This window comes from Anopheles arabiensis, chromosome 2 (assembly GCF_016920715.1).
Source record: "Anopheles arabiensis isolate DONGOLA chromosome 2, AaraD3, whole genome shotgun sequence".
Taxonomy (NCBI): Eukaryota; Metazoa; Arthropoda; class Insecta; order Diptera; family Culicidae; genus Anopheles; species Anopheles arabiensis.
In genome coordinates, this window is record NC_053517.1 from 103,888,369 (window position 1) to 103,904,019 (window position 15,651).

General features: G+C 46.4%; 1 protein-coding gene across 1 annotated transcript in view; it reads right to left on the reverse strand.

Moving 5' to 3' along the window:
* Nucleotides 1–14,397, reverse strand: part of LOC120894989 — a 67,487-nt gene extending 53,090 nt beyond the window's left edge. Inside the window, exons 1-4 of the mRNA XM_040297927.1 lie at nt 12,676–14,397; nt 11,874–12,615; nt 8,441–9,160; nt 5,997–7,178 (exon numbers count right to left, since the gene is read on the reverse strand). Of these exons, the coding sequence (XP_040153861.1) occupies nt 5,997–7,178; nt 8,441–9,160; nt 11,874–12,615; nt 12,676–14,397 (4,366 nt within the window). The remainder of the gene's footprint in view (nt 1–5,996; nt 7,179–8,440; nt 9,161–11,873; nt 12,616–12,675) is intronic.
* Nucleotides 14,398–15,651: the final 1,254 nt, after the last annotated feature.

The following is a 15,651-nucleotide window of genomic DNA, read 5'->3' on the forward strand; positions in this document are numbered from 1 at the left end:
CGGCCGGACCCCGAAGGCATATTTCGACTGCCGCTGACGCAGGGTAAATTGCTTCGTGGGTTGAATGAAATGACAATTTACGATTCCCACAAGTGGAATTCCGAACTGGGTGCGAACTGTGTGACACCGCCACAGAGGCGCCCGGAAGGAAGGGAGTGCTAAAAGAAAAATACGACCCGTTCCCCGTGCCTTGCTCGATCGCTCTCCCTCACCTCTCGCTGTACAATCATAAATATTCCTATTTCGCTCCTAGACTTCCGGGAATGTGCTTTTGGGGTTGGAACTGTTTTTTCTCTCTCTCTGTGTTTGCCCCCTTTTACGATCTACCACACTTTCCTGTTGGAACTGACGGGTGGAGTGGAGAAGCTTTCTAAGGGATGCAACAACAACAGCAGCAGCAGGAGCAGCAGGAAAGGATATGAGATTTTCTCAGTGTTTGAAGTGTTTCACACTCAACGCTGGTGTTTTCCACCAGCACCGTATGGCGCAACTGGGCAATGGGTGTCCTCTCGGCTGTAATAACTTTTGCTCCCTTTGCCTCCGCACCGCATGCACCCTTTGCTTGGCCGGCGACCAACTTACACCCGGTTGGTCAAATAAACAAAAGTGCATCTTGTGCAGCTTGCGCGCGTTCGCCGCCCTGTCCCTGTCGCCCGGAATTGGGTTACCCGCTGTCACTTCCGACTTGCGCTTGCTTCGATATCATTGACAGCACGGTTCGCCAGGCAGTTGGGGGGACGGGCGGGTGTGAACGTCCGGTGCGGTGCTTGGAAGTAAGATAAGAGTGCTTAGGGCAGCCGGGAGCTTCTTGTTTCGTTTCGACGCGACGCTTTTCGCAGAACGATATGCTTCCAGCCATTTTCTTTATTTTCGATATCGGTAAGTGAATTCCTATCCTGGAGAAGCAGATACAGACACACACATTCACACACTGGGAGTTTCGGGCTATTTTGCCCATTGTGTCGATATGTTCTGCTCCTGATTCGCTTCCACTTAGCAGGACAGAACTTTCTGGTCCCACCGGAAACCTTCTTCTTCGGGCTAGAAAATGCTGCTTTTTGATTTATAAAAGAAAAAAAAACTGAAAAACACACTACACCACCTCTTTCTGTGTGTGTGCGTGTGTGAAGTTTGCCACCCTTGCGGGAATGTTAGTGGGGCAAATATAGTTGGCAGTGTAAAAGTTGAAGAACTCTCTCGTCTTAAGTAGTTTGGTGCCCACCTTGCAGGGGTGGGGCTTTAGTTTCGCAAAAGAGCATGAAACATGATTCACAAAACGTATGGCATCTGTATTGGTGCCATAATAATGACAGGCAATGCTTAGCAGCAGGGAATAACAAACCAGTGAATCAGATAGAGCCGCTCGTAAAAAGGCAACATTTCGCCGTAATGGATTTCGGGCGCTTCACGCCGATCACGATTCCAGTGGCTCATTTTCCAGGTAATAAATAGCACAACATGAAATTATTATTTCCCGTTTTTATGTGTCCGACGGTTGGATTCAGTGCTTGGCTGCGGCTCCTGCTCCTGGGCAGCTCTATACTTTTGCTTGGCGGATGCTGGCTGACGAGCAAAAGCGAAAAGCTCGCAATCAATCTTTCGGCAGCTCCATTAGCGAGGAAATGTTTATGGTTTCGCGGAAACTATGATAAAACTGCTAGAAATGTCTAGCAACTGGATGGATGTCTTGTCCACGGACAATAAAGATGCAACATCAACAGATTGCTCAAGGCGGGGAGGAGAAAAGGCTGCTAGCACCGGCTAGTTAGGGCAACTCTTTGAATGCTGCAATTCATTTCGATTCGATGGTTTAATGGCTTCCACTTTGACGGAAGCTGGCGGCATGGCGGTGTAGGTAATTTTTATGATGCTACACACTAAATCTTACTGATTGAGTTGATTTGGCGAATAGATGTGTTTTATTGGTGCAGTGAATCTTTCTGTCCAGTCGACCATATTTTTGAAGACAATTTATCGTTTTCATATCGGGAGAGAAGAGTACCTTTTTTATGTCTTGTATTTGTGTTTGAAGGCAATCATTTTTCAGATTGTCGTTTTTGGTTTGCTGCATATATATTGCCTTGTTTTAGAATCTCTCTTATTTGCATGTGCATTCTGAATGTTCAATTTGACTATGCGTTAATCTCAATTCTTTATAAAATATCCACCGACTTCAAAGCCCTTGAAATAGAGAATATTAAAGAATTGATATTAATAAAAATGCTCCATACCTTCAGTTGGTTTCAAAAGCTACGCTTTGCGTACGTCTTTTCAAACCAATAAAAAAAGTGAAATTTATTGCACAGCTGAAAATAACGCGAAACAAAACCACTTCCTTCAACATCACGCCAATCAGCTATAAATAATGTCCACCATTTCCGGAAAGTAATGTGTTTTCTACTAAAAATAAACATCATCAACAACAACAAAATTGAAGAAAACAAATACAAATAAACTCTTTCACACATTCTGCGCTACCTAAACCAGTGTGAGTATGCGTTGTTCGTAGCAAAAATACAAAAAAAAAAACAATAAAGAAATACACAAAAACAACAGGAAACAGGGGAAAGCTGTTTGCTCTTCGTGCGGTACCGTGTTTCGGTATATCAAATGCAACCGCGTGTAGGTGACAGTGTGGCACGAAAAACAAAGCCTGACTGAATAATGTACGCCCCGGAACCAGGAATGGTGCACTGGCCGGATGGTTTCTTATTGGAAAAGTTTACTGCGGGCATACTTTCGAAAGGTGTGGAAACATTCCATAGGTTAACGATATATAAAAAATGGTGTAAAAGTGGTACAAAGAAAGGTGTGCCAAAAGTCTACCACATCAATGCGTAGAGCAGCAGGTTCGAGTGCTGTTAGTAATTTGAGTAAGATTATTATGAAAAAAGGTATTTGATTTATGGACTTTTTTTAATTGAGATTGAAAACACTGCTTTATAGCTTGTCTTTTGTGTGGAAAACATCGCAAACGAGGTTGTGTCTCAAAGGAACCCTATTTCCTAATGACAGAGTATCGTTTGTCATGGTTTTATGATCATCTTCAGCAACTTTTTGTCGTTTCGGTATTATCTACATTCAAAATCTCTGAACGATTGACTGCTTGATGAATGATAGCGCTTTTTAGTACCGGCTGTAAAGATAGAACGTGTAAATGGTGTGCAAATTGGCGTCTGTTCCCCAACAATGATCATTTGTGCTGCTCTGTAGCAACAACAAAAAAATGATTGTAGATCGGTAAAGATTAGCTGAGATAATTTGTTACGGCAAAAAACATGGTGGAAAACATGGTCCAGGGAAAGTCACATTTCAATCGTGGTTTTGCGAAAAATCTGATTCTATTTTCAATTCATTGAACAAACAAGTTCACTCGCAGCAATATTAGATAGTTGCTATGCCACGCATCAACATCGTTCTAGTTTTTGGTACTGTAAATCAATATGAACCAAAGAGGTTAGTTCAACTCACTTGCCGACGGCACTGACCATACATTTCAAATTTTAACCAATCAATATTTAATCTATTGAAAACACACACACGTAACTCGAATGCTGGCACTTTTCTGTGCACTGTGTAAAAATCCAGCAAACGTAGCGTATGAATAAGTGATGCGCAGAGATTTAAAAGTTCATCTTTTGAAATCGGAAGTGCAAGGATGGAAACATTGTAGTGCAACAAAAACCGAATATCAGCCGCTTGAAACACACAAAGGAAAAAAAAACGAAACAAAACACAACAAAGTGATGCAAAAATCATTACACTTCATGTACGCTCCGATTGCTGAAGTGACTCTCCACTGTACCGGCGTACAACGCTGCTTGAAATGGAGGTTTCACTCATGCATCGCTTCATGGCACAACAAAAAAAAAAAAAAAACTACACGCAAACTCATTCACGGGCCACTTTTGTCTCAAAGCTCCACATGTGGTTTGGTTGCTGTTTCCGTTTTGGCAGTTCCGAAACTATAAATAAATGCTTGCCGTTTTTTTCCAATGTAATACAAATATTGTGCTATCGCCTATTATGCATGCAACATGATCGAAAAACGGACGCTTCAAAGTTTCTGGACATCCTCCTCGGTCCACCGGGAGGAAAGAGGTGAAAAATAAATCCACCCACGGGTGTAAAACGAAGCAGCAGAAGTGGAAAACAGTGGCAATGGTTGTACCTTCGATGTGTGTGCGCTGATAAAAAAGGGAGATTTATAGAGAAAGATAGAGAGAGAGAGAAAGCGAGAGTGAGAGAGATGAAGAGCATCAGCAAAAACAACAATCTTGCCAAAGCCGTGCATCGTGAAGCTTCATAATGTGTAATGTATAAATGAGAGAAGATAAGGGAGGAAGATTGGGGGAAGGAAATAACATCGAGTATTAACATTACAAAACAAAAAAGTGGCGACTGCCAGCCAACAGCAAATGTGTATGTGTGTATGTTGTAACAAACGAGACCACTTCTGTTTGGTGGTAAAAATTACACTGGCCGGAAAAACAGACAGCTGTACACGTGTGGGATATTGTGTGGGAGTGTGTAGAGGGGGAAAGCGCTTATGTGCGAATCAGAAAATCAACCGTTTGCAACGTGTTGTGTTTAAATTCTGAGGGCATTTTTTTAATTTTACTGTACTCATTCATGCTCTTGGGTTTCGTGTTCGTTGATTCGATGGTACATTGAGCCCTTTTTTGTGTCAGTTTATTCGTACGCGCTGTAGTAAATTTGTTTGTTTGGTTTTTCCTTTTAAGCAGCACCGGAATTAACCGACAGATTCTTTTATTTTTATTATTTTTTGGATGTTATGATTTTTCTGTACAAGCAAGTGGCGGATTTTTCTGTGAAATGAGTTGTTGTTTTGTTGTATCAGATGAATACGAAGCTTAACAAACTTTTGTTTACAGTTCTTCACATATTGTTGCATTTGTCCCAAGATCTGTGGACTGCTTTGAAGGTAAAAAAAATAAGGATTTATGGAACATAAACATAACACAATGTGAAAATGTTAAAGGAAGAGAAATATCCTGAAACTATTCGGCAGAAAGGACACTACACCAGTAATTGTTCATACTTGAGCCTAATATTTGCAATATTTCAAAAGCTATATGAAACAATCGATATACTACTACATTGATCCATTTATAATCAAAGAGTACCTATCAAGGATCAGTAGTGTCACGGATCAAATCTTTCAAACGAAGCAAGTCTAGGAGAGTTGCGTTTTAAACATCGCATGGAAGTTTTATCCGATATTAAAAAAGCAAACTATGATTGCGCCTAAAGATATGCAATGATTAACATCACTGAGATTCTATTTCTCTGCAAGTGAAAAATTAGAACAATAATACATCTGTTTTGTTTTCTTTCTTTCAATTTCATTCAAAATGGTTTCATTTATATATGAGAATTTTATTTGTGAAAATGTCTATTGACTATAATAGAGAAAAAATAGTTTGAATTTTCTGTTTGAAATCTTTTATTTCCTTCGATAAGTTTATAAGTGATAAGTACAATGAATGTGTTACAAGTTTACATAACAAAATAATTAAAAAACTTGGTAGTACGGGAGCGTACGTAAACCCCACCGTCCCATTTAATATCACTCATAAATAGTAACAGGTTGTGTAATGGTTGTAGCAACAATAAAACGACGGATAATTGAACACACACATACTAACTAACGGCTACATTTCACACGCCTGTCGGTGCACGTGAGCTCTGCGCCAGCTCTATTACTTGTCTCTCTTTTCACCCGCTATCTTTCCCTTCATCTCTTCACCTCGCCGGCCTACATTAGAGTGTAATCGGATATTATCACAACGGCAACATTGACACACTATTGCAGTGGGAAAGGTCACTAGGAACGGGACGAAGGTGGCAGGAGCTGTGCAACCCTGTTGCGAACACGTGGACTTAACACAGGCAATCAAGTGACTGCACAACAATTGCAGTTGCACACACACACATAGAGGCACACACACACCCACTCGCTCAGTGGTACGTACCTTCGTCGGTCGGTGTGAGCTCACGTTGCTGACGGCTGTCCGGTGTACCGGCCGGCGGACAGCGAACGTGGTCCGGTTCGTTGCAATGTAACACCTGATTCATTTGCACAATCTTATCTACATTGTCACCGGGCTGCCGGTTGGATGAGCCAGCCGTTACGGTAGGATCAACACCCGCCGGACAATAATTGTGACAAGCGTCCACTTTCCAATCGGATGTCTTCGGTGCTGCTACACCAGTTTCTTGTCCCGTTCGGCGCTGCAATTGGTCCTCCGTATCCGTGACGCTATCGACCATCTCCTCCGGCACTGTCGGGAGTGGGAATAGTGCCGACTGACTGGAGGTACCTGGGGGCGGCCCGGGCGAGATGGCTCGCATGTCAGCCAGCGCGAACCGGGGATCAATCATAAACAGCCCCTGCTGCTGGTACACGTCAAGCGGGTTCCAGTTGAAGATGGCCACGCTGGTAAATGGGTCCTCCCGCTGGGGCGGTAGCTCCCCACCGACCGGCTGATTGCCATTGTTCGCGCCATTGTTTGCGCGACACTTTTTGCTCTCCCCTTCCGAGTGTGTCCTTTCTGGCGTGTCACGGTCGTCGATTGTTGGCGTCATTTCGTTCCCCTCCTCGCCACCGCTACTATCGGAGGCTAATAAATTAATTAAATTATCATCATTTATCTCGACCCGTGGTGCCATCGCACGATTCTCGGCTCGCAGCTTCGGTGCGCCAGCTTCTTGTTGCGCGGCTGCTGCATTGCTGCCGCTCGCCGACTCTTGCCGCTCCTGGAGCAGCTGCTTCTGCTCCAGCAGCTGCTTCGAAAAGGTCAACAAATCATCCAGTATGCGTTCGATTACCGGCACGTTCTCGACCAGCTGGCCGAGGGTCGCTTTCGTAGCTGCACTTTCCTCGCTGTCTTCCGCGTTCGCTTTGAGCGAGTGGTTAAGCTGTTGAAAAATGTCCTCAATTTCTTCGCCGCGCGTTTGCCGGCGGGTGGGATCGGTAGTGGGTGCACCGGAAGCGGGCGTTGATTGTTCCCGATCGTTCGCGGTCAAATCGCGCCCGGGCGAAGGGGTTTTAGCGCGGGGGCTTATATTTCCATTTTCAAACCTTGCCCAGCGGGTGTAGTCGGTGGGAGGGGAGGGAGCTCGGGACTGTTGACACTCGCCGGGAGGGGAGTGAGCTGCACTCAACCGGTTGAGGGAGCAGGAGCGGGCGGAGAAAAGTTGGGGAAAATTCAAACAAAGAAAAGCCATGAAATGGGATGTAGTTTGTGGGGGAAACCCGGGACTGTGGTGAGGACACAAAGGTTGGGGAGGGATACAAATAGAATCAACGGTGACGGACAGGTTCGGTGACAATGATTACTCAATTAATGTCGATGAAAGTCGATATAGAGTTGCTTCGTGTTCCTTTTTTTTGTTTGGCTTTTTCCCACCAGGCGAGTGAGTGAACTTCCGATGACCTGGGGCAGAAGTTGGTGTGAGTATGATCCATTGTTCTCGTGCACTGTAGTGTCCTGTGGCCGCCCTCCTGCGTCACAAGTCAGCGTGTGTTTGGTTATGAAAGTCAAAGTTTTTTTGTGTCATTTTTCTCCATTTGCTTGTATATTCTAGTTTTTTTTTCTATCCATCTGTCGCTCTCTGTGAGCATGTCTGTGTGACAAATTCCATCAGCAACGTTAGCGGAAGGTTGATTTTATATTTAGCTTCACCTCGGATGGTTTGCCATAATCTCTCCTCTGTAGTTTGTCGTATCATGTCAAATCCTCGGTATTGCACACACACACACACACACACATTGAAGTTGGAATTCCAAAAGCTTGTCTGAAGTCCCCTGACTGTGAGTTGACCACTGACAGGGTTTTCCATTCGAGCGGGCCGCAAAACCCCCATAATGCAATTCACCGCCAGCATCGTCATCGAAATGGAATGACCCGCACCGCTTGTCCTGTGTGTCTGTGACGACAGCCACAACACAAAAACAGGTGGAGAAGTTTGTGTCTCATGTTTCACCGTCCGTTGCCGTGTGTGTGTGTGTGTGCCCTCGGTGCCCCAAAGGAAGCAAGGGGGGAATGTTTGATGAAATTTCAGGGCCATGTTTCTGCACGGCAGCGTGGTGCGAGCTGTGTAATGGTCCCGAAGGAATGCTGCCCGCCCGGCCGGAGGCCCGGGTGGTTCATTTCTCATCAGCCGTAAAATGTACACAATTTCGAATTTTCCGTGCTGTGGGGTGATTGCGTGTTGATGTTGGGTGTTTTTGAAACGCGTGGAAAAAAAAAAACTCAAACTTCCCCTCACTAGTGTGCGGCACACAAAGGCTGCAAGACAGATGGATGGATCAGTGTGAATTGCAAACCAATTTCAACCTTCCGAGAGAAGATGACTCGTGATGAAAGTGTGATGCGTTCGGAGCGTTAGGCGTGGAGATCGTTTTCATACGCACCAAGGTAGCACCATTCAGCGTCCCCGGGTGCGGCATTTTCCAGTGACTCGTCCGTGCTGCCAGTCCGACCGGGGGCGGCAGGTGTTTGCGCTCCCGGTCCCCGTTTATCGCTCAATAATTCAAATCGTCCAAATTCCAGCGACCGTTCGTCGAACGGGCCAAAAATAAACTCACCATCGGTGAAACTAATCATGCGCGCTGGTCGTACCGGCGTGCCGACGGCCTCGGTGCCGCGTTCCGACCGTGCCGGTGCGCTATTTTCGGCCCCGGAATGGCACGGCGCAGGGTCGATTGATTTGTCCCGCGGTGCACCGGCCCACTGGTGGTCGAAATGGTGATGCGCCCGGCTGTTTGCGCTGGCGTCCCGTGTTTTATCAGCCGTTAAATTTGTTTTAAAATAATCAACATCAACATTACTGCTGGCCGGTACGGTTGATGGCGTTGGCGAGCGAAACGATTCGCCCGAAACGGTGCGGTACGGGTTTGCATCGTCCCGCTCGCTGCAGCTGTTCGGTTCCGGGGAACCGGAGCCGAAGCGTGTTGGGCAGCGGGTGGGATGAGCGTTGACATCATTATCACCACCGGCGGCACCGGAGCCAACCGTTGGCTGGCAACGGTCCCGGTGCGATGGGTTCGTTGATGGGAAAGTTGTCGCATTGACGGCAACTGCAACGTTTACTGCCGGTGAAAGCTTGACGCTGGCACGTTGGTTGGAGCGGTCTGCAAATGGTTTTGCAATTATTTTAACCTATAATCTTAAACGTACGGCCACGGGAGGAATGCTCCCGAGGTGGAAGTGATTGGACGCGTGGCGCTTGGTGATGGAGGACCGTTCGCTGGGCAAATGCATCCGTTGGATGATGTTGGCGCAAAGACAGTGCATCGGAATTCGTGTTATTGCACAACTTCCCAGTCATCTGTTTTCAGTAGAATTAGCTTGAATGAAGTTCCTTAGATATGTGACCGTTTTCAAGGGAAATCTGAACACATTGAAAGCAGAACCATATCGTTCGAATTTGCAAACATACGTCAAGTGACCCGGAGACTTTGCTTGTAAAAAGGACTCTCTGGTGCGATAGTTCTGGGAAAGGAAAAGACAGTGTTTTCGTCTTATCGGTTTTATCAGGAAAATCAGTTGCTTTCACAGTAGAGATATTGCATTCAAAGTGCAATTGCATTAAGTTGGTAAATAATCAATCGGGTTCTTGGTTGGATATGACTTTAGAAACGGTTCACAAGCATTTATTTATAGTTTTTTTCTAATTTGATTTACTATGTGTCTTCAAAATCGTATTTCAATTTTGTTTTATACAAATCCTTTAAAAAACAATTCTTGTGGTTTTATGCTTCATCCAGTATTTCATTTAACAATTATCATTGGTATTGTAATGTGTTATTTTTCAATTTAAAAAAAATTTGCAATAAATTTGATTTTTCAGTTTCAATTGAAGTTCACATCCAAGAAATTGCATTCTTCAATCAAACCAACCCTATTATGGGTGCCGGAATTGCCAACAGGTACGCCAGGAATCAATTGAATCTTTCCGCTCCCCCTGCCCAGCGATCATACGCACTTCATCACGATCATACACACTTCAAACTCATCGGCATTCCGGTGCACTCGACACATTCAATTGATGTGCGGCCGTGGCCGAAACGAGCCTGGCCATAAAATGCATTCCTTGATTGTTATTCCAAACAATTCAGTGGTACTTTTTTAATTTCCCTCTCGTTTGTCGCTCGTCCGTTCCCTTTTATGTCATCATAACAAGGGACAGTAATAAACGACACATTGCATGTATAAAACAAACAGCAACAACGGTCAACACGGAAACATCCGAAACCAGTACCAGTCACGCGTTGTTCTTTAATTGCTTTATGCTCCGGACCGGTCATCTAGTGCGCGAACTGATTTTGTTTGTACGCGGCTGATTTTCAACCACCGACCGGGGGGTTGGGCGGCTGTACTGTTGCTTGTGCTTGTGTTTCGCTTTTATTTGCCATTCGTGAAGCTTTTTTATTGGAATGAATCACGGCACACAATCAAGCAGCATTTTTAATCCACGCACACTTTTATTATCCCCACTAATTCCATTCCGCTCAAATTTGCTCGTTGTTATTTGATACGGTTTTGATTGATGTGATAAATAAAGCGGGATGCAAACTGCGAGCTGGGCTCGGCCATCGGGGACGGGGGTGCGGTAGTAAGGAAATATTGGTTTAATTAAATATTTGCATCCATTGCGGAAGATGATATGCGCTGAGCGGGAAAGTTTTGGCAATAAAACGGCGAAAAAAAAAGGATGCTGATTGTTTTACTTACTTTGGAAGCTCCAATAAGGATCTTTGTTTGCCAAAAATAGGATTGTGAGTATGTAAATTGGAAACTTATTGATAGAAACGGTAACGTTATTGATAGAATCAAACATTGGAAAGATGTTTGTACTGCCCAATCCAAATTGAATTGGACTGTAAATTCAAATTATTCTCTCTAACTTAATGTGGTATTTTTGTATATAAATGATGTTTGTTTCAAGAGTAGTTGCCTACAGACTGCCATAGAATCTATAATTACATCTTCAATCATCGGAACTTCATATCTGAACACGAGTGTTTCGCCTTCTGCAGGCATTGTTCAGTTACGTAGTGCAATATGACTTGTTGGGTCCGTTTAAGGCTCATGTTCCTATGAACGAGTAAATCGTGTTTTTATTTGAGGAATTTTAGATCCCACACTGATGTGTAATATGTAGAAGTTATCAGCAGCATTACAGAGAGTTTCAAGTTAGTCCAATACCATAAACAATCTTGTTTTTATTCTTTAGGAACGTGCCAAAAGGCAGTAAGAATGATCTGCCATTAGTTGCTTCAACTACATTACAATTACAGTTGTGCTACAATTAGATTCCAAATAAGAGTTTATAATGAAAAGTATGAAAAGTAATTTTCATACATCGAGATTGGGCAAGATGACCATACAAATACGAAAAATATCATCTATTGCAGAATTGATGACAGTTGTTAGGCAAAATTTTGAATTATCTTTCCATATCCGTATGAACCATTTGTATAATAAAGTTCCATTTGAAATGCATGAACCCTCTTAATCATAATAAACCTCAACCTCCCTCCTTATAACCTTCCAACCTGTTATTTATGCTCCAAAACACCCCAAAAAGTGCCTAGCAACTTTCATGCTAAATCATCTCCAGAAATCTCCTCCCGAATCTGAATTCGAATGCGAGCGGACAATCGTTTGCCAGATGAAAATAAGCTTTACCCCAAAATCCCGGTACCTCCAAATGCCAACCACTCCACTCCACTCCAACCAACCAACCAACGGTTCCAATCACTTTCTTCGATCGGATCGCTTTCGCGCAACCGAAACCAAACGCATTACGCGACTCCCGGCTAGGCTAGGAAAGATAATTACCACTTGTAGAGCAATCCCTTCCGGTGTCATCCGGCGTAGTATTCGTAGGAGCAGCAGCAGCAGCAGCGTTTACATTCGTACTACGGCACACCTCTGGCAGCTCATCGTCCTGCTCAGCCTTCTCCTCCATCTCGGCCGTCGCGGTCATATCGCCCGCAGCACAATCGCACGGGTATGGTGGCGGTGGGGGAAATTTGAAAATCTCATTAATTTTTACGCTCGAACCGGAACTTCCCGAGCGTGCCCGGGGTCGCCAGGGGACGGACGGTGCCAGCGGTTCTTCTGCCAGCGGGTACGGTGGCAGCGGTGGGGATGGAGTCACATAACGGTAAGCCGATGGTGGTGGTGCCGGTCCCTCCACCGGAAGTTGCCCATTGTCGGATGACGATGCTTCACGGCGATAATGACTCCGAACGCTTTTATTATCATAATTACAGTCGAGCTGGTAGTTCTCGTGCTGTTCTGCTCCTGCTGCTGCTACTGGCCAGAACCTTTGAAGGTTATCATTAGCGTACTCGTTGTACGCTGTGGTGCTGGTGGTGTTGGTGGTCCCGTACGCAACATGTGTCTCCCGGGCGAGCTGGCCACTCGCACCGCGACGCTCGCCGGGCCCGACCGACGCAGCTCGGTGATGATAGGCATCGGCTAACCCAACTCCGCCAGGCTCGCCCGGTGACATTCGCTGACAGACGACCGGATCCCTTGGAGATGGCCACCGTTGCTGCTGCTGCTGCTGCTGCTGCTGGTGATAAATTTGATTTGAATTTAAATTAATCCAATTACGATTTGGCTGATTTGATACATTTAATGCTGACGAATGCGACTGGCATCGGTTTTCGGTGATCTGACGCTCGTCCAACGGTTGTGGTGTTGATCCGGTGTCGAGTGGACCGCCACCTTCCATCGCCATTACCACCCCCTGGTCGACCGTGTCTGTAATTAGTTTTTCATTGTAATTATGAAACTCGCCGACCGACGGCCAACACCGGTGGTAACCGGTGCAGTTGACGTTACTGTCAAATTTGTGGTCTTGCTGTCGTTCGATTGGTGGACTAATGGGGATGGTGGCGGTCACTGGGAAGCAGGCCGGTACGGTGGAACGCTGGTCCGTTGGTGCGTCCGGCGAGCTCCAGTTGCTGGCAACAGGAAAACGTACCGTTGACGGGTCCGCCTGTTTGTCGAAGTAATTAGTGGTCAGCTGATCGGCCCCGATAGATACCGCCGTCTCCGCCACGGGAGAGACACACGTCACCGACGGTGTGGCGTTGGCAGCGTTGGAGTAACTTTGTTTCGGCGGTTTCCCCTGCCCGCCGGTGCACGGTGCCGGTTCGTGACGTCGATCAATATTTAAATTCCAGCCCGTATTTGAATTTAAATTGAATTCGTGATTCGCCTCAACCGCATCGACCTGCTGCTGGTCGATTGTCTCGATGCAGCTAACGTCCGTCACGGTCGGGTGGCGTTGCAGTGCGCTTCTCGGTGTGGTCCGGCCACCGGTGGAGGGTTTCCACTTTAACGGGGGCTTCGATTCAATGCCGTCTTGCAGCAGGGTAGCTGGTGCGGGCTGCTGCGAAGGTCTCTCGAATCCCTGCACCGAGTGGCTGCGCTCGTGCAGCTGCATCTTCCCACCGTGAGATGGCGTGGCGCTGCGACGACCGGGTGATTCGAGGCGACGATGATGATGCTGCTGCTGCTGTTCGGGTGTAATTGGTGTGTCTTGGAACAAGCGAAGCATAGCTTCCAGCTCACCGCTCACTATCTTATCCATCGGCAGGTAGTACCGTCTCGGCGGCGGCTCAGGTGGATGCACTTCCTTCCGTGGCTGACAATCACCACCGTCCTGTGCCGGCACAAAATTGCCATGCACGGCCGGCCGATCGGTGTCCCGGGACGTTGCCGGCAGTATCCCAGAGCCCTCGCTGTCATCATCTCGCAAAGCCGTACGATTATCGTGCTGCCCGGCGGAAGTGTGACACGGAGCGTTCACCTGCGTCGTCGTCGTACCGGCACTTCCGTAAACATGATTATCATTTTTATCCTCTCGCTGGTGGCCCGCGGGAGCAGCAGGCGGTGTAGAGCGAGGCCGTTGCCCCCAGTCCGTCAGCACGACGTTCTCCCGGTCGTACAGTGTGCGGAGTGGGTCAATTTTGTGCTGCCGGCGGATGCGCTCGTCAAAGTGGATGCTGTCGTGGCTACCGTACCGGCGGCTGTCGATTGCAAACTCACCCTGCTCTGCGTCCGGCAGCGCATCGGTCACGGCCGATGGGGAGGGATGGTGGCGGTCGTGCACCGGCCCGGTGCCGGTGGCCGGTGACCGCGGAGGCCAGAAGTTGTCACACGACCGGTGACGTCGTTGCAGCGGGCGGCGATTAATCTTGAGCACGGTTTCACGGTCGATGGACGGGGCCGCTTCGTGCGTCCTTCGTGCTGGCTGTCGCGAGCGGCTCTGACGTCCAACGGCTGTCGTCCGGGGGCGGAAGTGGCCGATCGGGGATAGGGAACGAGAGCGATAATAATGTAACATGTAATTAATCAAAATTCGTTCGCACTGCCCGATGAAAGAGGGGCTTAAAACCAAAAAAAAGGTACAAAAAGTCTAACACATACCGGTTGGAAACGGCGAACACAAATACCCTTACAAACACGCGTGATAACTGCACTAAAACACTAAAACAAGGCACTCAAAACATTTGTCTTTAAACACATACACCACACTTTAACACATGCTGGAGTGATTTATCGTACAGTTTATTAACATCCTTATCCTTACAATCGTATCGTATGGTGACAAATGAGGGAGGTATAAACAATGAAACAACGATCCGAATCGGTACACACGCAGTTAGAACTCGCCAATACTTTACAATGTGTTAAAACGCTGTTCACACAGTTAGGCAGTGTGTAATTAATTCCCATCTGCCCGTACGCACGCAAGGGGATTTTGCAATAAAAGTTGTTAAATTGTCCAGAAAATCCTCTCCAAATGAGCAATTAACGATCCGACTTTCCACCCCTGCCAGCCTGCCCCACACAGTGTACGGAGGTGGGCTTGGATTTGAGTATAGAATCACTCTCTGATAAAAAAACAAAAACTCTGCCACCGGAGTTCACATACGGCTGCACAATAATGCGCACGTATTGGTGCTTTCAAATGCACTCAAAGCAGCGTTCTACTGTGAGCGACGCCTCCTCGATTATCACGCCACATTGCAACAGCGCATCCGACGCCCTACATCCCGTTGGGTTGGGCTGACTTTTTCCCCGCGAGCTTTTTGCCGTAATTAATCGCCCAAGATGGGATGGGGGGGGGGGGAGGGGTTGGTTGCCAATTTCACCCGAAAGGGTTTGCCTCACTGACCCAGTTTGCTGGTAGGTTTGCCAGTTGGGGTGAGCAATGAGCAATGATGATTGATTGCAGTGAACGCATTCGGGTGGATTTGAAGTTTGAGATATAAGAGTTTTATTTTTTTGAAAAAAGTTTTCGTTACGTATTGTAGCACAAATATAAGCCTTAATGTATTTACTCATTCAATCTCCAAAAATGTTAATGTCTCCATTGCGATTTTCCCCTCAAAAATAAATCCCCCGTCTGGCAGAAGCGGAAAAGCAATTCCACAGTGATACAGAAAATAAAATTCCAATCACATTTATCGTTCCGCGTTTTCCTCCGATTGTACCTCATTTCCCACCTCCCCCAGCTCTGGAACATTCTGTTGCCCGCGACCCGTTGGCGATCGATCGCGATAATCGATTTGATTAAACGGCTTCTGTTAAAGTT